This window comes from Lolium perenne, chromosome 1, assembly GCF_019359855.2.
Source record: "Lolium perenne isolate Kyuss_39 chromosome 1, Kyuss_2.0, whole genome shotgun sequence".
Lineage (NCBI taxonomy): Eukaryota > Viridiplantae > Streptophyta > Magnoliopsida > Poales > Poaceae > Lolium > Lolium perenne.
The window spans coordinates 250,956,920-250,982,933 of NC_067244.2; the positions used below are offsets into that span (position 1 = coordinate 250,956,920).

The 26,014-nt window shown below is 46.5% G+C and overlaps 1 protein-coding gene, 1 long non-coding RNA gene and 1 pseudogene across 3 annotated transcripts; all 3 read right to left on the reverse strand.

Moving 5' to 3' along the window:
- Window positions 1-2,724: 2,724 nt before the first annotated feature.
- LOC139835038 (uncharacterized) lies at window positions 2,725-6,350 on the reverse strand. Of its 2 annotated transcripts, XR_011750751.1 has the most exons (4): window positions 4,441-6,350; window positions 4,238-4,312; window positions 3,626-3,723; window positions 2,725-3,539 (listed from the first exon to the last, which is right to left on the reverse strand). It is a non-coding gene; the product is annotated as an uncharacterized lncRNA (long non-coding RNA). The 2 variants fall into 2 exon arrangements; XR_011750750.1 differs by having other exon boundaries at window positions 4,238-6,350.
- Window positions 6,351-10,054: 3,704 nt separating this feature from the next.
- Window positions 10,055-14,381, reverse strand: LOC127327621 (uncharacterized; annotated as a pseudogene).
- Window positions 14,382-14,543: 162 nt separating this feature from the next.
- Window positions 14,544-15,364, reverse strand: LOC127327620 (uncharacterized). Its single transcript, XM_051354398.2, has one exon. It carries the CDS (start codon window positions 15,252-15,254, stop codon window positions 14,736-14,738), a length of 519 nt encoding a protein of 172 aa, XP_051210358.1. The 5' UTR covers window positions 15,255-15,364; the 3' UTR covers window positions 14,544-14,735.
- Window positions 15,365-26,014: the final 10,650 nt, after the last annotated feature.

Below are 26,014 nucleotides of genomic sequence, written 5' to 3' on the forward strand. Positions count from 1 at the left end.
TGCCCCCTCTGCCGCGGCATCATCAAAACCATCATCGTCACCATGAGCCGCATCGTCCTCATCCTCACCCTTCCAAAAGAAAGGACGAAACCTAGGGTCCGGCTTGTACTCAGAAGACTCACGGCGAAATCTGAATCTGTATCCATTAAGCTGTAAGCGAGCCAGCACCTCTAAGCATGGTGGTCCGTGTTTAGCCTTATCTTTCTCCAGAACAGAAGTATCTCTCATGGCCACCTGAATGCGAACTAACCCTTGACTCCTCAAGGTGTACAAATCCACATCAACAGTAGTACCAATAAAAGTACCAACAGCCCATAGACCGAGGAAGTGACGTAGAGCATTCGGAACGCCCTCGACATGCACCCAAACAGGCTCCATCACAAACTCTGGCATAACATCCTGCTGAGTCCAAGAAGAAACCATGGCCTGTGCATTAATCTTCGGCACGCTCATCTGCATACCGTCAATCCTCGACAAGTCCTCAGCGGTGGGGATCCCAATCAGAAAAGCGTTATCACCATGAGGCTGCGCCTCCCACTTCCAAGAGGGGTTCCCCGGACACATGCGCGCCATGAGATTCTGAATATCTGCCGCTGCAACAGTCCCCTCCCCTGACACCTGTACCAAAGCTGTAGGTGCTCCGCTGGATAACATCTGTGGCTTATAAACTGAGTCAGGAACCTGGAGATCTAGCGTGGCGTCATTACCGCAACCCACAAAAAGCTCATAGGTCTCGAGGTCTTCAGCACAGGACAACGAATAGTCGGGTGAGCCCCAGAGTCACAAACCAAGCAGTAATGAGGAACCTTACAGTCCTTAAAAGCATGTGTGTTGACCACGCACTTCCAACAGCGACCCGCCTTCTTCGGCTTCACCACAGGTGCAGTCGCCGCAGGTGCAGCAACCACTGGTGGAACAACCGGCATCGGCAGCGGTGCAGGAACCGCCTCCAACACTGGCGTAGGAAAACCCGCCGGGTGCGGGTCCTGCATGTGACCCTGCAGCATAGCTGGCGGCGCAACATTACCACCTCCCGCTGTCCCCACCGCTGCGACGGGTTTCTTCTTCCTCCTCTTCTTCTGCTGCCCAGGCTGCGCCGGCGGATTAACCTGCTGTGGTACATGTGACACCACCGGCTGCTGCGTTGGATTAGTAGCGGGGAAAAATTGACCTTGAAACTGAGCATACTGCTGCTGCGGCGGGTACTGGGGGTACTGCTGCTGCGGAGGATACGTCGGCTGTTGAGGAGGCACGAAAGGAGCGGTCGGCATGCGCGGCTGCGGCGGGCGATACCCCACCTGGGGCCGGGGCGGCGGTGCAGGGGCCGGTGGCATGAGGGCCCCCTGCGGCCATCCTTGGAACTCCGGAGGGCCTTGGTACCCTCCGGCGACCGACGCAGCAGCCGCCGCCTGCGGACGAGCCGGCGCCGGAGGAGCAGGCGCCGTCCCCGGAGGAACGGAGCGGGGCGGCCCGGCCATGGGACCTGAGGCGCCCGACGCCACCACGTCGACGAAAGAGCAACGAAGCGGAGCGCGCACAACGGGGACGGACGACGGCGAGAGGTTCAGGCGAGGCTCAGGAGGAAGGGGCGGCGGCGATGATGGGTACGAGGCGGAGGCGACGTGGCTGCGGCGTGAAAACGGACGTGTGATCGTATGATCGCACGCCGTCACGCCCACCCGTCAAACCCCACGCTGCAGGCCCACCAGCGCGCGGCCCAGCTTAGCCCAACACGGCCGCGGCCCAAGGCGCGAAGACCCCGCCGCATCCGTTTGAACCGAAGGCGGAGAATCCGCCTCGCTCGCCGGCCGGTGCTCGTCGCCGGGCGTCTGCTTCGCTCCCTTGGCGGCTGCAGCGAGGAAATCGCCGAAAACCGCCGGCGGCGTGAACCTCTTGGGTGGTAGCGGGCCTTTCCAGCCTTTAAGGCGCACCGGCTGCCGCGGAAGCCGCCTCCCCGGCGGCGAGCTAGAGAGAGCCCGACGAATCTTCGCAGCAGCACGCGGAGGAGACGACGAGCGTGCCCGCGGCACAGCCTCCGCCTCCGTCGAAGCATTCCTCCCCCAGGACCTGGTCGCCGCCGCTGGGAAGCCGATCTTCACCCAAAAGTCCTCCAAGAGCGCTTCACGATCTAGATCCTTGTCGATCGGCATCACCTCCGGATCATCTTCAAGGCCAGCCCACGCCACCTCCTCCGCCACCGAACATCCATCCTCCACATCCAGGTCGTCGAGCGGATCGAAACGGCCTTGTGACGGAGTAGGGAACACTGTCGGAGGGAAAGAAGATCCTGGCCGCCGGCGAGCTAGGCGTGCCGGAGTCCGCCAAGGCTCCTCCGTCCTGGCCGACGGCTTAGCCGCCGCCGCGGACGCCGCACAGGCCATCAGAGCGCCGTCTCTTAGTACTTGTCCTACTTGTTGTTCTTTTGAGTTTGTAATATTTGGTACCTTTGTATAATGTCAGAATACTACTTTTTTGTGATACTATAGTCAGAGGTACCAGCTTAGAGTGACACCGGTATGCATTGGTATTATTCCATTGTTTTCTTAACCATTTTTCTTTTTGCCACAAAACTATTGCCTGATTTCCTGAATATATAGTACTTTTATGTGAATGTTTGCTGAAAACTGCAGATTCTCAGTAATCGCTTGTTGCAACACGAAGAGGATTTGGGAATTTTCTGGAACTCTCTCTTTTCTCCTTTCACTCTCACAGAGATATACAGGTGATGTATATTTTACATTTTGACCCTCATAACACACACACATATACAACCTAACCCTCACAACACTCCCCCTCAAGATGGGGCGAAGATATCCATGAGCCCCATCTTGCTACAAATGTTACCAAAAGACACAACACTAATACCTTTGGTAAAGATATCAGCTAACTGATCTATAGACTTTACATAAGACACATAAAGTCTTCCCTCATCCAGTTTTTCTCTTATAAAATGTCTATCGATTTCGATGTGCTTAGTCCTATCATGTTGGACTGGGTTATGCACTAGATTGATGGCTGCCCAATTATCACAATAGAGCTTCAGAGGTCCACCACCAAATAACCGAAGTTCAGCTAATAAAATCCTCAACCACATAAGTTCACATAAGCCTGAGGCCATAGCTCTAAATTCAGCTTCAGCGGTGGATCTAGAAACCACACTCTGTTTTTTACTTCTCCAGCTAACAAGGTTACCACCCACAAAAGCACAATATCCGGATGTTGACCTTCTATCATCTAAGCACCCTGCCCAGTCCGCATCAGTATATCCCTCTATTCTCAGATGTTCATGGTTTGAAAACAAGATGCCTTTCCCTGGGCAACTCTTAAGATACCTCAAGATCCTATGAACTGCATCTAGATGACCAGATTTGGGATCATGCATATATCTACTTACTATACTAACAGCATAAGCAATGTCTGGCCTTGTATGCGACAAGTAAATCAAGCGACCAACTAACCTCTGGTAGTGATGCTTGTCCACCGGATCACCTGATTCTGCTAAAATGCGGTGGTTTTGCTCAATTGGAGTCGTCGCTGGTCTACAATTTAGCATGCCAGTTTCAGTGAGTAAATCAAGTATATATTTCCTTTGTGATAGGTAAATACCTTGTGGTCCATATACAACCTCAATTCCCAAGAAATAATGAAGAAAGCCCAGATCCTTGACTTCAAATGACTTGGCCAACATTTTCTTTAGGCATGCTATCCCATCATCATCATTACCTGTGATCACAATGTCATCAACATACACACTGAGGATAACAATCTTGCCACTCCGGTGTTTAAAGAAAAGGGTGTGATCAGCATTGCTTTGCCGATAACCCATAGAGCATATCTCCTTCCTTAACCGTCCAAACCATGCTCTAGGTGATTGTTTCAAACCATATAGAGATTTGTTTAGCCTACACACTTTACCATCCGTCTCTTGTGTACCAAACCCAGGGGGAATCTCCATGTACACTTCTTCCTTTAAATCACCATGTAAGAAAGCATTTTTAACATCCATCTGAAAGAGTTTCCATCTTTTATTTGCAGCTACTGAAATTAGAGTTCTTATTGTATTCATTTTTGCCACTGGGGCAAATGTATCATCATAGTCCACACCATAGGTTTGACTATATCCCTTTGCCACCAATCTAGCTTTATATCTTTCCACTTTACCATCTGGATTTTGTTTTACGGTAAATACCCATTTACAACTAACAATCTTTTTATTAGGAGGAAGAGTAGTAAGTACCCAAGTATTGTTTTTGTCAAGCGCCTCCATCTCTTCCATCATAGCTCTTCTCCATTCCGGATATTGTTTTGCTTCCTGCCAGTTACGTGGTATAGGTAAAGTAGAGTCCAGTGCAGCTATGAATGCTTTGTATTGGGGGCCCATAGATGAATATGAAACATAATTAGAGACATCATATTGGGACAGGTTTGATGGTAATTTACCAGCAGTAGTGCGAGATTGTTTTCTTAGAGCTATAGGGAGATCTAAATCACCATGTGGAGGAGAGATTGTACCATCACTTGCAGAAGGACTTGAACTTGAGTCATGCAAATCTGGCTGTACTTGGGCTTCAGGGTTTTGACTCAATGTGATTTCTTCCGCCCTTTGCACTTGATTATTCTCAGCTCTCTGTCTCCTTGTATAAACCTTAAGGTTTTGTGGCCACCTTGATCGTTTAGTTTGATACTCTTGCTGCTCCCCCTGAGTGTGATCTTGTTCAACATTTGATGTATCTTCATCTCTACCATCAGGCTCAACTTCATCTCTACCATCAGGCTCATCTCCAGTTGGAATTACTCCAACAATCATCTTCTGTGAAGTTGCATCATTGTCTTCTCTTCTCTCATTTCCCCCTGTCCTCAAGACTCCATCTGAGCTATCATCATTGAACAATTCAGGGAACACATTAGTTAAGTCAGTAGGTTCTCCATAAAAAGGTACATTTTCCCTAAAGGTCACATCCATACTCACAACATTCTCCTCTCCGAAGGACACCAGCATTTGTAGCCCTTCTGCTTACCAGAATACCCAACAAACACACATTTCACTGCTCTTGGATCTAATTTCCCAACAGATGGCCTATGATCTCTTACAAAGCATACACACCCAAATACTCTTGGAGGAACCACATATGTAGTTTCACCAGTTAGACACTCAATTGGTGTCTTATTATTGAGCACCCGAGATGGCATTCTATTCATCAAATAAGCAGCTGTCATCACAGCTTCAGCCCACAAATATTTAGGAACATTCATAGCTAACATGATACACCGGGTGATTTCTAAGAGGTGTCTGTTCTTCCTTTCAGCCAACCCATTCTGCTGAGAAGTACCTGGGCAACTCGTTTGATGGATAATTCCAAAACTTGACAAGTACTCATCAAATTGGTTATTTACATATTCTGTACCATTTTCAGTTCGGAATATTTTCACCCTTGCATCATATTGATTTTTGATTAAGATGTGGAAATCCTTAAAGCACTCAAACACGTCACTTTTATTTTTTAGCACATACACCCAAGTAGTCCTAGTGCAACAGTCAATAAATGTAACAAAAGATTTGTATCCATGAAGTGACCACACCCCACTAGGACCCCACACATCTGAGTGGATAGTTTGAAATGGCACCGTACTTCTGTGATCAGATGAAGTATATATACTACGGGTCAGCTTCCCATACTGACATGCATCACATGCTAGACTTTCTTTGCAAATTTTACTATAGAGATGAGGATACAACTGACCCAGGGTGTTAAAGTCCATGTGTCCCAGCCGGCGATGATGAAGAAGGAATTCTTGCAATGGTGACTGAGAGAGAACAGTAGCAGCCACAGGTGCCGTATCATCATCCAAGTAGTAGAGGCCATCTCGCATTATTCCTGTCCCAAGGACTTTCCACGTCCCAAGTTCCAGAAATACACACCATGTTGGGTAAAAGATAGCAGCACAATTGAGCTCCTTTGTGATACAATTAATGGACAATAGATTTATTGGAAATGATGGAACATGCAAAACAGAGGATAAAGACATATCATGTCCACACACAACTGTCCCTGTCCCCATGATAGCTTGAGTAGAGCCATCTGCCAATTGTACACCTCGTTCTTTCACACTAGGAGCATATTTTGAGAATTCCTGGTAGGATCCCACCATATGTCTTGACGCACCAGAGTCAATTAACCATGGCACAAAACTTTGGTTATTATTCATGAATTTAGAAACATTACCACGTGAATCAGTAGGGTTGGTTGAAGCTGATGTGAGAGGTGCCTCCATTGACGATTTCTCATTCATGTACATCCTCTTGAACTGCTGCCATTTTTTCCAATCATCCAGTGACATCTCCACTCTCACAGTTTGATAACCTTTTCTAACAACCGAGGTAGTATTCACCTCGACTCCATATCGCATACCACTGCCTCGACCACCATTACCAACACTTGTTCCACTAACACCAGCTAGGTGTAGAGCTCCACAGCGATTACACACACTACGGAATGCAAAATTTATATTTCGACAACCTGGATTTGGGCATAGCCAGTCCCCATCTCGCTGCCATAATTTTGCTGCACCATCACCAAGTCTTTTACTTATGCCCAATCCATCATCCAATACCATTCCTTGTTTACCAAACCCACCAAACATAACTTGAGATTTTCCATCCATAGCTACAGCAGCACCTTGAACTCACTGGTGATGTGCAGTACTACCCTCACTTTGTTTGTTCAATTAAGTAGCCAAGCAAAGCTGAACCCAAACAGCTGCTGCATGAACTAAAGTAACACAACAAACCAAGCTTCTCACTTCTCCTTTACACAGCTAGCTACAGAAGTACCACTCCTTGCTGCACGCACACCTGTAGCTCCTCCTCTGCTTCACAATCAACACCTGCTCCTCCTCTGCTTCACAATCAGCAACAACAGCAAATCAGCAACACTTCTTCTTTCTGCTCTAGGCCACCTCCAGCTGCACCCCTCTCCAATCAGCACAGCAAGTCAGCACCACTCCCTTCTCTCCTCTGCTACAGGCCAGTACGGCAAGCACCCAAGCGCTGGCCTTCCTCTCGTACACACGCACCTTGCAGTCACCAACTCTGCACCACCACGAAATCCACCACTGAAAACAGCACCCCCACCAGCGCCGCCACCAAGGCCGCCAGTGGAACCTCCTCCTGCGCCTATTCCACCGCCGAAAACACCTCCGGCACCAGCGCCTCCGCCACCACCGACGCGCCTATCCGCAGCGCCTGGTTCACCACCTTCGCGGGCTTGAAGTCGGCTGCCGCCGCCTTCAATCAATCCCGAGCCGAGCTCCCACTCTCCGTCCAAACCACCACCGGGGCTGATTCACCGCCGGCAAGGGGCGCCCGACATCACCTGCTCTGATACCATGTTGCAACACGAAGAGGATTTGGGAATTTTCTGGAACTCTCTCTTTTCTCCATTCACTCTCACAGAGATATACAGGTGATGTATATTTTACATTTTGACCCTCATAACACACACACATATACAACCTAACCCTCACAACATCGCTGAACTCTGCTGAATGTAAGTATATATTGATTTAAAGTTGTATTTCTGAATTTGAGTTATGCTCAATTCCGCACTGATTATTATCAAGATTTGAATACCATTATTTGAAGGATACTTTGAATAACATTATGTAAGCCATTATTTTGTAAAGATCAGACCAGTGCCAAGTTCTTGTGAGCCTGAGAAAATTGGACCTGAGAATGAGGAAATGAGATCAGGACAGAAATATGGGGAAGGGATGACTCCCTGCATGAACAAATTTCTGAAGCTTGGTTTAGCTAGGCAATAGGCATTCACGGGCAGCAGACCTGGGAGATGTACAAGAAAAGTTGGGAGTGACCATGGCAACCTTGAGAACCTGGAGGAAACAAAAGTTTGGCAAAGTCACATCTGAGATTAAAAAAAGAAGAAGAGGAAAGCTAGATAGGCTGACCTGAATGCAAATAGAAAGGGAATTTAGAGAACATCAAAAATTAAATGAACTGCTACTGAAGGAGATTTTATTTTAAATTTTGATAAACACTAAAAAATACGGTATGGTATGCTAGAACGGTGGTGCCCTCTACATGTGAAATTATAAGTCCCTCTTACATGGGTTGCACCGGTTTCTACTGGATATTTTCTCCAAATTTCAGCGACACCAGCCTTGCTGACATGGTATGAGTGAACAACTGAAGCCGTGGTCTCACCCAAGACCTTACTCTAGATTTTGAATATACATGTGTGCCCAGTTCATGGAAAAGTAGGCAGAGTATGACCTGGACCCATTCTGCGTGCACAAATGAACTGAAGAAAAATGGCTACAGCCATCATCTCGGTTTTGGACCCAACGTATGAAATGAGCTGCTGCTCGCTTCTGGCATGATGCTTGCCTCCTCGATCGGCCATTTAAAGATGAGATGCTATGCCTGAGCTCTTCGCCATCTACACTACGCGTAAATGAATCCGCACTTCAAGTCTAATTTCAGCCTGCCGCTCTACGGCATGATGATGAGCGTCATTCGCTGAAATGTAAGTGGAGTCACGATGGCAAGTTCTTGTTTCAGTTGGCTTACAATCTTCAGTTCGAGGGCATGATTCCCACAAACTTGCGTCACACAGTCACACTGTCTGCGATTCTGATGCCCCTCGCAAGTCGCATTAAAAGATGCATCGCAATTTTTCTCACATCCAATACTTGTGAATTGAAGGTGGCCTACATCATGTTGTGCCTGGCAATGACCTTGTTGGAGGCATTGTTTTGAGAGTGGGGACTATCTTCAGGGTGAAAACCTAAGATCGTTGATCGGGCGACGACGGTGTTAGAGCACTGTTCCCTTCTTGGAGGCGTCGTTTTTGGAGAGTCTGTATTTTAGGTGTTGTCTTGGCGGTGGATGTATTGTTGTTGTTAGGCCCGAGATACTGTAGCGGGACTTTTATTTCTTAGTTTTCTTTTCCTTTTTTTGGCTGTGTGCATCCGTAGTGCCATTAGGGTGGTGCGTTGTTGCAGAGGCTGGGTGTAATTGATATCTTTTTGATATTAATATATTCCCTTTATCGAAAATTGTAGCGTCCCGATGCTCTGAGGTTTTTTTTTTTTTTGTAAGGAATTCTATGAAATTTTAGAGTCATACAAAAATGTTATATTCAGGATCGAAGAACCTAAATATATATGCATCTAATGTCACATACAATTTATGCATTGGATATATCAAAATGTACATATAAAACAAGCATTATACATGAAATGCTCCCAAAGTGATTTGCTCCCTCTCTCTTATTTACAGTGTAGTAGGATTTCCATAAACAACACACTGCAGTTGCAAAATATGTCGGGTGTATAGTCCCTCCCTCCCTAATTGATGTACCTCTTAGCTTTTAAAGTACAATTGTATGCAATTATAGGGGAGAGTAATTGCAGCCCAATACAAAACAATATGGTTGTAATGCTTTTGAGTGCTCATAATCAAGATGGCCTCTTGTTCATCTTGCTATTCTATCCATGAAGATGTTTCGAAAAAGGTTGAATGCTTATTTGGTCTTTTTTTTGTTTCCTAAAGCTAGGATAGATCATGGGAGAATATCTAGTACACCGGGTCCCAATTGACACCCTTAAACAATTTTTTTAAAATTGTATGTATAAACTATTATGTTCTTTTAGATGATAAAATATTATGTTGATAGGCACAACTTGCATCTAACGTGTCATAACATTTATATCCAAATTCATAACACATCAGAGAAAATTAGATAAAACCATAATCGAATAGTAAGCTATTGCAAGTTGGGCTTTGACTCTAGGCCATTATCACTAATTCACCATTGATAGAGAATTTTCTTGCTTCTTCAAGTCCTGAACATGTTAGATTTAAGTTGTGCCCATATTCTTGCTTTTTTCTCATATTTTCCAAAATATTTAAGGGCGTCAATCGGGGTGGGTGCACTAAAAGGCAGGAGTTGTTTTGATTATTTATAACTAAATGACCCAAACCAGCCCCTCGTAATTTCAATTGTGCACAATGATGTCCCACAAACCGCCTATCTGAGGTTACATTACATCTGAAATAATGGTCTGATCTGACAAGGACTCATCGACAGAATCAGCCCTTCTCTAGTGCAATTCTCCTTGCCTGCACAGAAGGCTAGCAGACAGGAGAAATACTAAAACTGCTGATATGTCTCCTGATAGAAGTAGCGTCCTAGTAATACTAATGATGAACTGTTCTCAGGTCCTCGGACATGTTTCTCGAAGATGTCCCCAGAGCCTCGGCGATGCTCCTCACCTCGGCAATCATCGCCACGACGTCATTGAGCTTGTTAATTGCAGAACCAACTCCCTGCAGCCACAGTGGGGAACAAAGATCATGTCCCGCGAAAACCCCCTCACAAGCGAACAATATTAACAGTTTAAACACGAAAAATTCAGAACAGCTAAAACGTTTCGGATCTGTTTTGATTAATTTTCGGTCATGAAGTTAACATTGTCCTAAATTTTTGCTCTACCACTACATAGAAGTTTCAGATAGAGATACATACCACGCCGGCAGCTCCTGCAGTTACTGCCATTGGTGCGGTCACTGAACTTAGCCCTGATGCGCACATCACCGGTATGCTGACAGCCCGCGAGATGGAGTATGCCGCGGCCAATGTTGGTGTTGCCTGCAAGTGGAACACTAGTTATGAATTGGTGAAACAAGAAAATGATGGTGCTTGATACAATACAAGGTGTTATAGTTTCGCATTTTCACGCTACCTTTTCAATTAGTCCAAGCACTCCAGGCTTTGTTGGACTCGAACACTTCCCACCTTCAGTCTGAATGATGTCAGCGCCTTCCTCTTCAAGGAGCTCTGCAAGTCTCATCTGTAGTTTTGTTCCAGAAAAGAAATCAGGATCGATGTACTTGTGAACTTTTATTTCAATAAACATTATTTTTTTCGAGAATGAAACATTCTAAGTGAATGCATGGCAGAGGATAATATACCTGATCTGGGAGGCTAAGAGTGTGAGGAACAGTTACTGATAATGTGATGTCGGGGAACATCTTCCTTGTCTCCCTGGTCAGTTTCAATATCTGCAATTGATCAAACATTATTTTTTTATTTTGACATGGAAACTGTGGATTGCACCAGTAAACATACAAGCCTTTAGCATAATTGATAATTTAAATAAAATGAGAAAAAGAGTTTACCTGCTCCGAAGAGAATTTGATGCCGTCTTCGTAAAAGGAATCGTAGTTTCCAATCTCAATCTGCATGGAGAAAAGTTTGTAAATGCCAGTGGCTAGCACAATATATAAAATGCTTTTGAACCTTGTCGCCTAGTTGGTACTGAGAGTTACAAACTAACCATCTGTGCTCCAGCTTCTACTGCAGATTGGAATGCTGAAGGATTTACGGATGATACACAGATCTGCAATATGAAATTCCCATGATGCAGTTAGCATAGGTGTAAGTCTACAACTGGGTAGAGGAGCTACAGTTGATAAGTCCTGATAAGTCTGTGAATGGATCGCTCACCGGGAGGTTAGTTAGCTCCAGAGCAAGCTTTACCAAGTCCTGGTCACATGCTATGTCAACATGGGTAGCACCTCCCTGTAATCATTAACAAGAGTATGTCAAGTATGCAATCATGAGTCATCTTTAAGTATTTCTGTAATATATGCAGGACAGCACAAGATTATTAAGATAGTAGCATAGGTGACATCATTTTTATTTTTGGATCAGTGGATCATATTTTTATCAAAAGCTGGCGTTGGCCTGCTGGTACATTTAGCTAAAAAATAGAGGCACTTGTTCTGAATTTTGCTTGTTATATTGCAAACGTTGCAATTTTTTTTTGAAATGGCTCGTATAAATTTCCAGTAATATTAGAAAAGTTTCCATCGAGTTGCAAGTTGGAAAAGAGTATCAGCGTAGGATGATAACAACAGTTGCTTGCTGAATCTTAATTTCCTTGATGTTGACTGTATTTCAAGAGGATGCTTTAATGCTGCAACTAACTTGTATTGATAACGACTTCTCCAAAACATACTTCACAGTTAATGTACAGGGTGAAGGATACTATGCGCTAGTTCTAATTCTTCTGATCAGATAAACACCAATGCTTAGGTACTAATCAAAACACTGCCTTCTACTTGTAGACTTCTCGAATGACAAAATCAGCAGTGACCTAAGCTGACATAACTCCAGACTGCATCAGCAGAAAGCTCAACTTCATTATGTTGTCTAGTGGATTTTAGAAAAGGAGAAGCGTGCAAAGCCTTTAGATTTACCCTAAACAAAGTTAATAATTTAACAGTTGTTATTTATCCATCAAAAGAGATAAGAAATTGCACAACATTTCATCCATCACTAGGAGTTCAACACTAAACAGGGCATGGAAAATAAATGCACCACACAGTATCCACACACCTTATCTGCAGCTGTGACAACAGAAGCAACATTGTTCCTGTCGAAGTTCTGAAGCCCTGAAATGATCTGCAGATGCAAAGGTCAATCACTATCAGAGGTGCAAAGGAGAGTACACGCAATGAAATTTTGTTACTCCACGCTTCAATCTAGATATGATTTCTAGGCATGCACTGTCCAGTCTGAAGAGAAAACACTACTACAACTCAACTTCAGACACGAATGCTGGGTAGGGAGAAGGATAGTGAGACCTTGAGAGCCCTGTTCTCTCGGAAGGGCCTGAGGACGGCGTCCTTGGTGGCAGCAGAAGCCGCCGAGGCTCGGACGGCGAACACGGGCCGCCGGCTCACGGCCACCGGCCGACACTTGGCCGCGGCGAAGGACTGAACCTGGAGAAGTCCTACTGAGCCCGGTGCTGCCATTCTCTATGCTGGCTGCTGAGGATTTCTGGGAGTGAAGGAGATAAGGAGTGTGCACTGGTACACTGCAGAGAGGAAGGCTCTTGAGTAGATATGTTATCTTCCACGGTGCAAATACCTGACAGACACCTGGAAGGAAGTCTCACATGGTTGGGCAAGAGGCCCTTGGAAGTTTGCAACCTTTGCAAATTGCTCCTCGGCTATTAGATTAGCATCACCCCATCTGAGTAAATGATGCATGTACCATGTGGTCATGCTGACTCATTTTTGCTCACGGCCTAGGTTTTTTGGAGATACAAACTTATAGATAGTAATCTGCATGTTTGGGGTGATAATTCATCAGAGGTTCACAGCACACATAGCACAAAGACTGATCACTAATGTTACATCAACAGTCAGCAAGAAAAGCAGAAATATACATCAGCAAGATTGAATCCATTCATTGTTCCAGGAGTGGCTTAAACACTTCATGATGAAGATGAAACATCGAATATTATTCAGAAAACATACACAGCACTAAAACGAAAATTTCATATGTTGGTTCGGCGTTGTGACGAACACCATCATTGCCTTACTTGCGGATGCCGTTCAGGCGCTCAACGACGGTGATCAGTCCCTGCAGGCACAAGTCGCCGTCGCCGTTCGCCACCATGGCCGAGAACAACTGCCGGTACAGCGCCGACCCTGGCAGCACATTGACCTCCTCCTGACCATCCCCGACCTCCAGCGCCATGCCGAGGTCCTTGATGATGTACCGCACGGCGCCCCCAGTCGCGAAATCACGGCTCAGCACGCGCTCGCCGAAGAGGTCCATGACGCGCGACTCCGCCGCGCCCTTGGAGATGGCGCCGAGGAACTGCCGCGTGTCGAGCCCGGCGGCGTCGGCGAAGGCCAGGGACTCGCCGAGGCCGACCACCGCGCCGGCGACCGCGATCTGGTTCGCGATCTTGCTGCTCTGGCCGCTGCCGGGCGGGCCCATGTAGGTGGGCCTGCCGAGATGCGCGAAGAGCGGCGCGAGCCAGGCCACCACGGCCTCGTCCCCGCCAGCGAGGATGGCGAGCGTGCCGTCGCGGGCGCCTACGTCGCCGCCGGAAACGGGGGCGTCGACGGCCTTGCAGCCGGTGGCGCGCGCCGCCGCGGCGACCTCGCGCGCGAGGGAGGGGGAGGAGCTCGTGCAGTCTACGAGGACGCCTCCGGGGCGGAGCCCCGCGAGGGCGCCCGTGGCGGCGTCCAGGACGACCGCGCGGACGTCGCCGGGGTTGCCGACCATGGTGAAGACCACGTCGGAGGCCGCGGCCACGGCGGACGGCGAGTCGGCCAGACTAGCGCCGGCGGCGACCAGGGAATCGGCCTTGGCTGGACTACGCGCGTAGGCGGTCACCGCGTACCCGGCGGCGAGGAGGCGCCTGGCCATGGAGCCGCCCATGACGCCGATGCCGATCCACCCCACCCGCGTCGACCCCGGCCGCACCTCCAGCGGGAAGCCAGACGCCATAGCCTCCATCTTCTCCCCCTCCTCCGTGGCCATGTCCACCTCCACTCTCAGCTCTCAAGTTCCCAACCACCAAAGCTACCTCTTTTGGTCTACTTTCACGAGAGCGCGACAAAACCAATAAACAACTCAGGCATTGGCTCCAAAACGCAGCTACCCTATTTGCACCATCACAGATTCATAGCATCAAATTCACAAATCAAGAAACGCAAATGAACTCGAGCAGATCGCAAATTTTCATGGTTGGTTGTTCCACTTGGTGGAGAATTTACACGGCGTCTTGCCCGATCAAAACCGGAAGAACTACTCGTCACTAGATAACGAAAAAGAGAAGAAGAAAAAAAGAACTAAGGGAACACGCGTGCAACTAATTCTTGCACGCCAAGGTAGCTAGAGCAGCTAGAGCTAGATGTGGCATCCGCAGCAGAGGAAGAAGCAGGAGAGCGCGAGGCCGAGCACGACGGCCTCGACGACGTACATCACCCGGAACGTCACCTCGTCGAGCAGCGCCGACGCCGAGCCGGCGCGCAGGCCGAGGGACGGGAGCCCCGGCAGCCGCTTCCACTTGAACGACCGCGACAGCGACGACGCCAGCCTCCTGTAGGAGGAGGGCGGCGGCCTGGCGGCGCCCCCGGCGGCCGTCGCGGCTGCGGCAGCTGTTGCGCCCGTCTTCGACCACGACAGCATCGATGCCAGCCTCTTGTAGGAGGACGAGGACGAGGACGGCGACCCAGAGGCGGAGCCAGACTTGCACCGCCGGCTGATCCGTGCCGGCACGTACTCCCGCGGCAGGAGCCGACGCACCCACCCGCGCCGCCCCACGCCAGGCGCGATCGGCGCCTCCTCTGCCGTCGTCGTCGTCGTCGTCGTCACGGGGGTGGACACGGGCGCCGCCGCGGGAGCCGTCTCGACGATGGTGGACATTGGCGGCGCGCTTGCGGGGGTCTGCCTCGGGAGCAGGACAAACTCAGGAAAAACAGAGTCTTTGGTAGTTTGTTTGGGAGACCGGGCGCTGGGCGCGTGATTTATGGGACGAGGTGCCCTCGGCTTTACTGGTAATTACGAGTCCGTCCCGGAGTACCGGTCGTTTTCTTCTTGTCCTGTGTACACTCCATGCCAACTTTATTTTCTCGACCGGACGTTGGAGCGAGTCGTCCGTCGTTGGAATCAGAATTTTGTGATAAAACTTTGTTGGTACTGAAGAAGGCAGGCACGGTATTGATCGGCATGTTCCTCCAGTTAAGCATAGAACGAGTACAACGGCAACGACAGCTCTATGCTTCTCTTGATGCTTCTGGTGCTACGATCAAGTAAATCACCCTTCCTCAATCTCAACCGTTAAATAGGATTGAAATTGCATTTACAATGCTTATACAATGACAATGAAAATAGTTTGGTGAAGACATCTACAACTTGATCTTTGAAAGAGATAAATTGAATCTGTACTTTGTTTATGAGATGCATGCTCACGGACAAAGGGAAAGTCTACCACGATATGATTCGTTCTTGCATGAATAACTGGTTTTGAAAATACACATATGTTGTACCAATGTTATCACGCCGTAACATTTGAGGTCGAACTTGCTTGCTTAACACCAAGCTCATGCAACAAAGATCGAACCCACACAAGCTCTGTTGTAGAATAGGTACTCGGCCTCAAAACCGTGGACTGCTTAGGAGTGAAAGTATAAAGAGTGATGTATCAAAAGCGGACGCTAAAAACTCCAATGTACCAATGGATGAGCTTAGCCGAGCATGCCAAACGCGAGAAGTCTGTTTGAGCCCATATAAGAACTTCAGAAGATTACAATAAAGATCGGGTTTAACAGGATCATCAAAATCTGGAAGTTGTCTCATGTACACATGCTCATCAAGAAACTCATAAACAAGGCATTCTATATGCCATCCGCGGGAAAGAATCAAAAAGAGCAATAAATGAACTATCACATGCTTCACCACGAGTCTGGAATTTTTTCTCACAGTCCAGACCATATCGCTGCTTAAAACCTTTGACAATTATACCGCTCAATAGACCCGTCAGCATACAACTTAAGTTTGAAGACCCAATCAGAATCAGTGCAATTAACTCGAGGAACTAGAGAAATTAGTGTACACGTACCATTGGTTGTTAGTGCAGTAAACTCTGTCTCCATAGTACGTAGAGGGCCAATGAGGGATACAACGTGGCTCATGATAAATCACGAGGCTCGGTTATAGCGAGAGACGATGAATAGGCAGCCAAAACAGATTTCCAGGCAACGGTGTCATCTGTATGGACCTTGGGTTGTAAAATATCGTGGCAGAGTCGAGTAATCAGTTCAGCAGGAGCAACGGCAAGCTCACATTCGAGAAAGGTGGGGTCACGACGGTAAACAAGACTGGCTCAGTCAAGAACGTCTTCTTAGGTGGAACCGGCTCCGGGTGCAGCACACAAGTTGAGCCGCTGGAGACAAGCAACGGTAAGCCCGAGGACTAGCCATGCACTCCATACATGGGCACATGTATAGGCTAGCACATGTGCATTTATGGGTATGCAAGTTAATACTCAAACTTTTGACAAACTTTTAAAATTATATGAAATAGCCCGTCATGCTTGTTTACTTTGTGTAAAAATCTATCATTGTTTGGACACAAAGACGTGGAGACTTAGTTGGTTAGGGAAAGTGAATGCTCACTCTACGGTCAATTGATCAAACACAACTTTTGTCATTATTTGTTAACTGTATTTTGGTATATTTTATTTTTTAATACTCATTGATAAAAACATGTGTGTACCCGTGGTAGCTAGCTGATCGACGGTATCAACATGATCAACGTGATCACGTGCTTCTTGCGTGAGAATCTCAAGACAAGCAGCATGTCATGTACCTACACTATGATTAGCGAGCAAGGAGAGAGCATATGGAATATCCATAAACTCATCATTGGAAAGTAAAAAAAGGATTCAATGATAGGTGGTGACAAGGAACAAGATGGCATGTTGGCAAAGGGATTTTTTTTTTGTCGAAGATCACATCTCTAGAATACACTAGATTGGAAGGAATACCAAGACACTTATACCCCATGTGTAAGGAACAATAGCCTAAAAAGACACACTTTTTCGAGGAAAAATCAAGCTTATGGTTGCTAACTTGCTATAGGGTCGAAGATGAGGTCAATACACACAATCAAACACCTTTAAAAGGTATATTCTAGAGGATCATGGAGAATGTGCTCAAGAGGAGTTTCCCATGTCAATGGTGTGACTATAAAGCTTATTTCTAAGAAAATAGTCCGTTGAGAATGCATCACTCCGATAATGTAATGGAGTAGACGCATGTGCAAGCAAAGTAAGAGCGGTTTCAAAAATGTGAGTGCATTTACGCTCAGCATTACCCCCTCCCAAATCAGTTTGGACATGCACAAATTTGCGACTTAATAGATGTTCAATATGTTTTTTTTTTAAAACTGGAGGAACATATCATAAACATCACATTTGTGTTTGAGCAAGTAGATAAAAGTAAAGCGACTGTAAGCATCAACAAAACTCACATAAAAATAATTTTCATTAATAGAGTTTTGGATAGGGCCCCACACATCAGAATATATAATCTCTACAGGAAACTGTGTTACACAAGTTGACAAGGAGAAAGGCAATGGATGACTCTTGCCTTCTTGCACACATCACATACTACGATTAGTGTGAGTCCTTGACGAATGTGCCACATATCACGTGATGTAAAATCTTGACTTCGAAAAACATGTTGAACTACTTGCAAAGTTGGATGACCCAGACGAATGTGCCACGTATCACTTGATACCTTGACACTGCTGACAGCTTGCTTAATAAATGGAGTTTTAATCTCGTATAGACCACCATGGAACAACCTCTAAGAATGGATCCACTCGTGTCCTGATCCTTTACAAAAAAAAATCATATGGGTGAAGTTCAATAAACACATTTTGTCATGTGAAAGTTTACTTATGGACAAAACAATATGAGTGGCTTTTGGAACATGAAGGCTACGAATTCAGGCTTAGTGGTCGAGATGACGGATTAGATAAAAGTGCATGACCAATATTATGAATTCGCATACCTGATCCACTAGCCGCATGAACCTAATCGGTGTCATGGTAGGGTTCTCAGAGAGCTCGTGAGTAATGTGGTGTGTGACACGTAAATCATCATACCATGTTGGATCGACTGATTGATGTTGTCTACCACCAATACGTCCTTAAGAGGCTTCCATTGCCATGACAATTTGTCGCTCCATGTTGCTACCATCATTTTTCAATGCCAAGAAAGTCGCAATTGAAGCCCTTATAGCACTTTGAGGCCTTTTGTCTAGGAAATACCACACAATTGACATATGACACGTGGTTTCTTGTCATTGCCAGGATTGCTTCATGATGAAGGCGCCGACCTCGTATGTGCCTGAGGCAGACGCTGCTGCACTTGGCGGGGCGGGTGCATGTGTATTCATGGGTATGTATGCAAATACCAAAAAATGTCAAATTTCCATATCATATGATACAACCATAAATTCCGGCCTACATTATAATAAATCCAATTCAAATGTTTACACAATCATGTGTTTGAGTTGTTGGCTACGTAAGTGAACTATCATGAGGATGTCCTAAGTTCAAACCCTAGCTCTATCACTATTTCTTTCTAACTTTTATTTTGAATACCCATTGCTAAAGACCTGAGCCCTCCCATGGGCGCGAGCGGAAGCTTCCACCAAATCCTCCATGCCCGCCAACATAGGTTGCACCGTAGGAGGCAACAACGCCTCCTCCATAGGCGGATAATGAGCACCCTTCTTGGTGCCACGTGCGCTGATGCGGTGCTCAGTGGCTAGTATTTGCGTGAACACGGTGCTCAGTGGCTAGTATTTGCGTGAACACGTCATGGATTGGTACGACACTTGTGCAGGCGTTCACAACCTAGTAGAGATCATCATAGTCCTTGACGAGGTCGGCAAGGATATACGAGATAAATTCCTCGTTGCGAAGAGGCATGCCGACGTTCGCGAGGGAGACGGTAGGGGACTTCATATGGTGAAAGTATGATGTGATAGTTAGATCACACTTCTTGAGGTCAGCCATCCCCTGACAGATGCCTGACCTCGCTCGTGGCTGGCTCGGGATCCTCATGAGCAAGGATGGGCCAACGAGGCAGGAAAATCCTGCAAAAAATGAGGCAGGAGAAAAAAAGATAAACCGAGAAATACAAAGAAAATTAGTGAGAGAGGGGAAGAGGAAGAAGCTGACAAGTGGGGCCCTCTAAAATTTACAAAAGGCCCCAATAGCTTGATCTATCTTGGTTGTAAAGCCTCCCCTGCCACATCACCACTGACAGGGGAAGCCTTTGTCAGTTTTAGTGTTGGCATGGTTAAAAGCGTGAATAGTGGACATTGTAACGAATTCTCACAATACCGGTGGTTTTTTGCAATTTTGCTGAATAGTGCTGGTTATGCGGACTTCACGAGATAATGTGGTGGTTATTTGGAATTAACTCTGAGGCCAGCCATCTCCTGACAGATGCCGGAGGACCACGCGATGGACGTGGATGCAAACATGCCACTCAACGTCTCTCAGGCTTCACACGGAGTAGTTGCAAAGAGGACCATGCCGATGAACCTCTCGGTCATCGATGAGACAAATGCCACGAGAATAGTATGGTCTTCTTGCACCCACTATTGATGGACCGGGTTGGTCTACGCCGTCAGGACACCTTCATGCTCGACGGTTATGTATGCAGCAGGGCACACCACTGATTCATCGATGCCATGGGCATATGGCTCCGAAGAAGAGGGGAAACTTGGGACCTCCAAAACAGATAATTATCGCTCGTTAGCTTGATCGTGATTACTACGACGAGATTCATGGTGTCGCCGTGTTGGAGATCGCAGGGACGACAAACACCAACATATCGATGGAAACCGGAGCGAAGGAGGCCGCACCCATGGGCGAGTGGCGACCATGAGGGGCGCAGTGAATGGTGGCGTGATCGGGGCGGCCATCTCCAGTAGGGTGACGAAGAAGGGCACTAAACATGGCTCCGAGGTCACCGGGAGCGTCGCCATCATGGATAGCGCAGAGCTGTCGAGGGCGTTGCGGAGGAGATCCTGACCTCAGGAGTTGTGGCTGATGTCGAGGAGGATCCCATGGCCATCACGCAAGGGCAGTGGCGGCGGCGGTGGAAGAGGTTGCGGAAGCGATCTAGGTCATAACTCTTGCTTTGATACCATGAAAGAATAAACGAAATGTGTTAGTGAGCATAGGGAGTAGTTAAATTTCTATGATATGTTGAACATTTTGGAACCGATAATAATTATGACCAGAGTTCAGAGTTGTAGTACAATTTCTATCTGCTGATCGCCAAGTATGACTCGTTCTTAACATGTTTAACTGGCAGCCTTAGTTACGTGTTGTGCTAGCTAGTAGCCTAGAGCTTTAGTTGTTTTTGGTTTTAAGCTAGTTGTGTACTTGTGTGAGTTGCGTGGACATTGACACGTTCTAAACTACAATTAACTCTCCATTTAGATACCAATAAGACAAGAACAAAAGTGACATATGCGCATCAACCATGCATCATCGTCCTAAGTAAACTAATGAGGTCGCCGCGCGCGCGTTAACAACGGCTAGTAGCAAGCAACCTATCCACAGTTAGCTTGGTGTGCAAGTAGTAGTGATATTTTGTTACTTAATCCTTCTTTTGCCACGGTGCCCAACAAAGCAGCAGCCTACGAGCGGCGCACAACGTGTTCTAACTTTGATCAGGATGTGCTCTGATATTGCCAAGGTTAATTCATTGGCGAGGTAATTAACAAGATCATGTGTATGTTTAGGCAGCTGGTCCAGTGCAAGCCCGACAACAGGTAGTAGCTAGCATCAGACCATCAGTACAAGTACTGTAGTGTACATGGAGACGTGCAACGCAACAACCGGAAGAAATTGAAGGGAGATTCTCACAGCTGCAGGGGTAGATGGCCAGACCAGCTATCTATCACGCTAGCTAGCTCAACGTGCGTACGAAAGCGAAGTTGACACGCGGAGAATGAGCTGCCTAAATCGCTCTTTTCTAGCTGTGGAATATATGCCCCGGCCCGCTGAAAATCAAATATATCGCGCGCACTCGGTTTTAATTTATAGCTAGTTCGATGATGATAGATATGTGTGTGTGTGAGTGATGGATGGTCACATACTCGCATCAGATCACATCTCTTTTCTCTTTTTGGACAGTGTGTTGATCGCGCTTTAGTTCCTTTTAGCTAACTTGTCAAAGAATTTATTCTCTTGTTTACCTTTTCGATTAGGAGGGCTGCTCCGGTGCTCCCCCCTAAGTGAAGTTGAGGGGTCATTTTGAGTTTTTTTTTAAGCGTTGGGCTAGCCCGAACCCATATCCAGCCCGTGTATACTCATATGTATGGATACGGTATATGTACGTCACGTTTTTAAAAAAAAGGTGATCACGTGAGCAGTTAATTAAGATCTAATCCGCTTAAAACTCGCCGATCGTCGTGCATGTGTCTTCTGTTGCCGCGATCGTCGTGAGAAGAAGTTGTACTCCTCCGTCGTCGGAAACCCTAGCGCGAGCACGAGCGGGTGGGGGTAGGGTTGATCTTCCTCTCGGGAGGGATCTCGATCTGCCGCCGGCGCGCCGGCCGTCTCCGCCGTCGTGCACGTCCCCTTCTGTTGCCGCGATCGCCGTGAGCATTTTACTCCTCGTTGGAACCCTAGCACGAGCCCAACGCATCAACCGAGCTGGTGGGGGTAGGGTTCCTCTTCCTCCCGGGTGTGATCTGCCGCTGGCGCGTGCCGGCCGTCTCCGCCGTCGCCATTGATCGCTCCAATCAGATAAGTGTTGGCGAGCGCGGCTAGGGTTAGGGCCGGCTCCTCTTGCCCTTGAGCGTGGCCGGCCTAGCGGCTTCTTCCTCCTCGGACGCATCGATCGACCCCTGTGGTGGGTGTAGGTTTACTCCGGCCGGCGCATCGATCGATTGGTAGGTACGTGCATGATAACTCACCTCTTGTTGGGTCATTTTAACTTGTGAAAGAATTTGATGCGGATGTACTGAATTTGTGATTTTTGTTGTAGCTAGGAAATGGATGAGACGATGTCTGTTGTTTGTGAGGTAGAGAAGGTTCCTGGAATTGGAGTTCATGGAGATGAGTCAGATAATTCTAGAACGGGGCTTGGTAATGAATCTTTGTCAGGGAGGGAGAATATTTTCGTTGGTTCAAGGTCAGATAATTCCATGAGCTCAGAGCATGGGATGGAAGCAATTATTAATGTAAGCGTATTCGATATATTCAATTTTTTTCATGGAAAGCAAATGCAGATGGATAAATGTTTTAACATTGTCATGTTATCATTGAATATGTAGATGGACGATATTGAAAATGATTATGACAGAGATATTAGTGATGATGTTGCGTTGGAGGAAAACAGCGATGAGGTACATGGAGTGTAATTGTTATTTGATATGCAATGAAATGAGATTACCATTAAAAAGTGGGAAACAGTAATGAGGTACATTTACTTGTTGTCTTTAATTTTTGCAGGAAATATTTGGACTTGAAAATGTGTATGACTATTATGGTGAATCCGACGTGGAGAATTGTTTTTATGATGAGTCAGTAGTTGGCAAACATTATGTGGAGGCAAAGCCGTCGAAGAGCAAGGAGGTACGTATTGGTTAATTATTTGTGGAAACCAATTTTTTTAATAGCCACAAAAAAAAATTAGAGTTTGATTGCTATGTTTTTATGTGACAGTCCCATGTTGATGATGGTGATGATGCGAACCTCAGTCAAGCTTGTCAGGCAGAGGATACGATAGAGTTGTACATGATGATAAAAGAGATGACTTTTCCTAGTGAAGAAGTAGCATTCAAATTCTACAACAGCTATGCCAACGATAATGGATTCAGCATCAGATTGGATAAGGTCAGATATAGCAAAAAAATTACGAAACTTAGGCGTTACAGGCGTTTTTTGTGTTCAAGGGAAGGTGAGCGTGATCCAAAGTTGATGACCGAAGAGGGACATAGCCGGAGGCTCAGACCACTGTCTCGATGCAACTGTGAGGCGCATATGACTGTGAAGCTGAATGAAAAACTTGGTGTCTGGTATGTTGATAGTTTTGATGACAAGCACAGTCATACGTTAGCAAGAGCAGATGAAACACCTTTTCTTTGGTCGCATAGAAAAATCAGAGATCATCAGAAGGCTGAGATCTTAGCTATGGGAGATGCAGGTATTAGGAAGCACACCATAATGGATTCCATGATTAGCAGAAGTGGATGGTATGGCGGCGTTGGGTACGTTCGACGGGATCTGTACAACCTTTGCGGCAAGGAAAAGAGGAAACTACTTGCGAAGGGTGATGCTGCCACGACCATAGGCATTATGGTCAGCAGAAAGGAGAAGGACCCAAGTTTTTATTTTGACTATGACTTAGATGAAGAAGGACGGCTGAAGAAAATGTTCTGGTGTGACTCGCAGTCTGTACAGGACTATGAGGACTATGGAGATGTGCTTGTGTTTGACAGCACGTACAAGATGAATCGCTATCGTATGCCATTCATACCTTTTGTTGGTCTGAACAATCACCGTAGGACTACGGTTTTTGGTTGTGCCATAGTTTCAGATGAGAAAGAAGAAACTTATGTGTGGTTGCTGCAAACATTTCTGAAGGCAATGTGTCAGAAGAAGCCTTTGAGTGTAATTACGGACGCCGACTCGGCGATGATTAGGGCAATCCATTTGTATTTCCCGATGTCTGGCACCGCATATGTTCTTGGCATGTTGAAAAAAATATGAAGATCCATCTCAGTCACAAGTCCTTGGGCGAGTTCCGGTCTATGTTGTACTATAGCACGTCCATAGCCGAATTTGAGCAGAGATGGCAGGCTTTTTTAAAAAGATGGAAGACGGAGAACACGGAAATTTGGTTGAGGAGGATGTACAGGAAGAGGCACCTGTGGGCTGCAGCTTTTCTGACAGAGGGTTTTTGGCTTGGTATGAAGAGCAACCAGCGGAGTGAAAGTCTGAATTCCTGTCTTCACCTGCACCTTGATGGAGAAATGACTTTGGTGGACATGATATTGCACTATGAGAATTGCATTGCCGCATCCGTGAGAACGAGGCGCATGATGACTGCACGGCCTCACAGACATTACCTGTGCCCGTAACAAGCTGCAGGGATCTGGAGGTATTTGCTAGCCACATGTTTACCCCGGCAAACTTCTATATATTGCAGCTAGATTTGAGGTCAGTTGGCGGCATAGTGACTTTGGAAAGAAAGCTGGGATGTGGGTCTGAAACTTTTGTCGTGGCATGGCATAATAAACCAAAGAGGCAGTTCACCGTGGAATATACACCGGGAAATCCTAAAGAAACTATAAAGTGCAGCTGCAGGAGAATGATTCGAAAAGGACTCCCTTGCAAACATATATTCCATGTTCTATGTGTTCTGCAAATATCTGAAATTCCAAAGTGTTGTGTTCTTCGTCGGTTATCAAAAGACGCAAGAAATGGACTGCCTGCTAGGCGAACGAGTGATATGTTTGGAGTAGGTTGGTCAGGTACAGCGGATAGAATTGAATATAGCAAGGTCAGTGTGTTATCCTCGCAAGCTATGCATGCAGCATGCAAACACCCAACACTTTGGGCTCAGTTACAGGACAGTTTAAAGGACGTGATAGCAAAGGCGGTTGAGTACGACAAGGAGGGTACGGTGGGTGCTGTTCCTATTTGTCTAAGCTCATTAGCAGTTGAACATGTGGAGGACCGAGAAGGAAACATGGTTAAGGTCCAGGATCCTATTAAAGTATCGAGCAAAGGTACACATAATTCAGATGATGACAACCGTCCCAAGTCTAAAAATGGAAGACCTCTATCATACGACGAGCACAAAATTAAGTGCGGGGCTTGCAAAGAGCCAGGTCACAACCGACGCAGCAAGAAATGCAAACTTAACAACAAGTGAGTGCCTATAAGCTGTCCTACTTACATAATTCAACAAAAGTAGCATTTTATAATTAGCATGTAATTTCCAATCCAGTTAGTACAAGAACTGTTACCATTATATGTACTGGCGGCATCAGCAGTGGATTCATGCATCATCTTATGTTGAATGGCAACTCTTATAGCTTGTACACGAAGATTTTTCCATGTTAAGTTGCATTTAATGGTGGCCTAAGTAGTGAGCATGCATATATGTACACTGTGATAAAATCAATAGCTTTTCACGTCTACATGTAACTACAATCAGCACTACTAATTAATTATGCACGTAAACAGTTAACGTGGCGAGCTGAAGTTTTTGAAATATTTTCAAGGTTTAGCCATTATTCAGTAAGTAAAACAGAAATGACAAATAAACATTAATTCAGCAAATGTTTCATCATTACCTCGTGGGTTGGGCTCCGGGGACAGGCTTTTGGGTTGGGTTTTTTTTTTGACTACGTGTTTACTGGGCTTTTTTACCGGCGGGCCTTGTCTTTCGTTTTGTTGGACCGTTCATATTTAACCATGCTTCAAGCCTCCCAACCCTGCACCGGTCATTCTTCTCCATCCCCTCGTGTCGACTCTTCTTCTCCTCTCCTGGTCAACGTCGGAGCTTGTGGAGGTGGCCGTCTGAACCGGCGGTTGCAAAGAAGGGAACAAGGTAAATCCAAGCAGATCTGACGGTT

Excerpts from the sequence above, each read along its gene's own strand:
- LOC127327620 (XM_051354398.2), bottom strand. The coding sequence starts at position 15,254 with ATGTCCACCATCGTCGAGACGGCTCCCGCGGCGGCGCCCGTGTCCACC.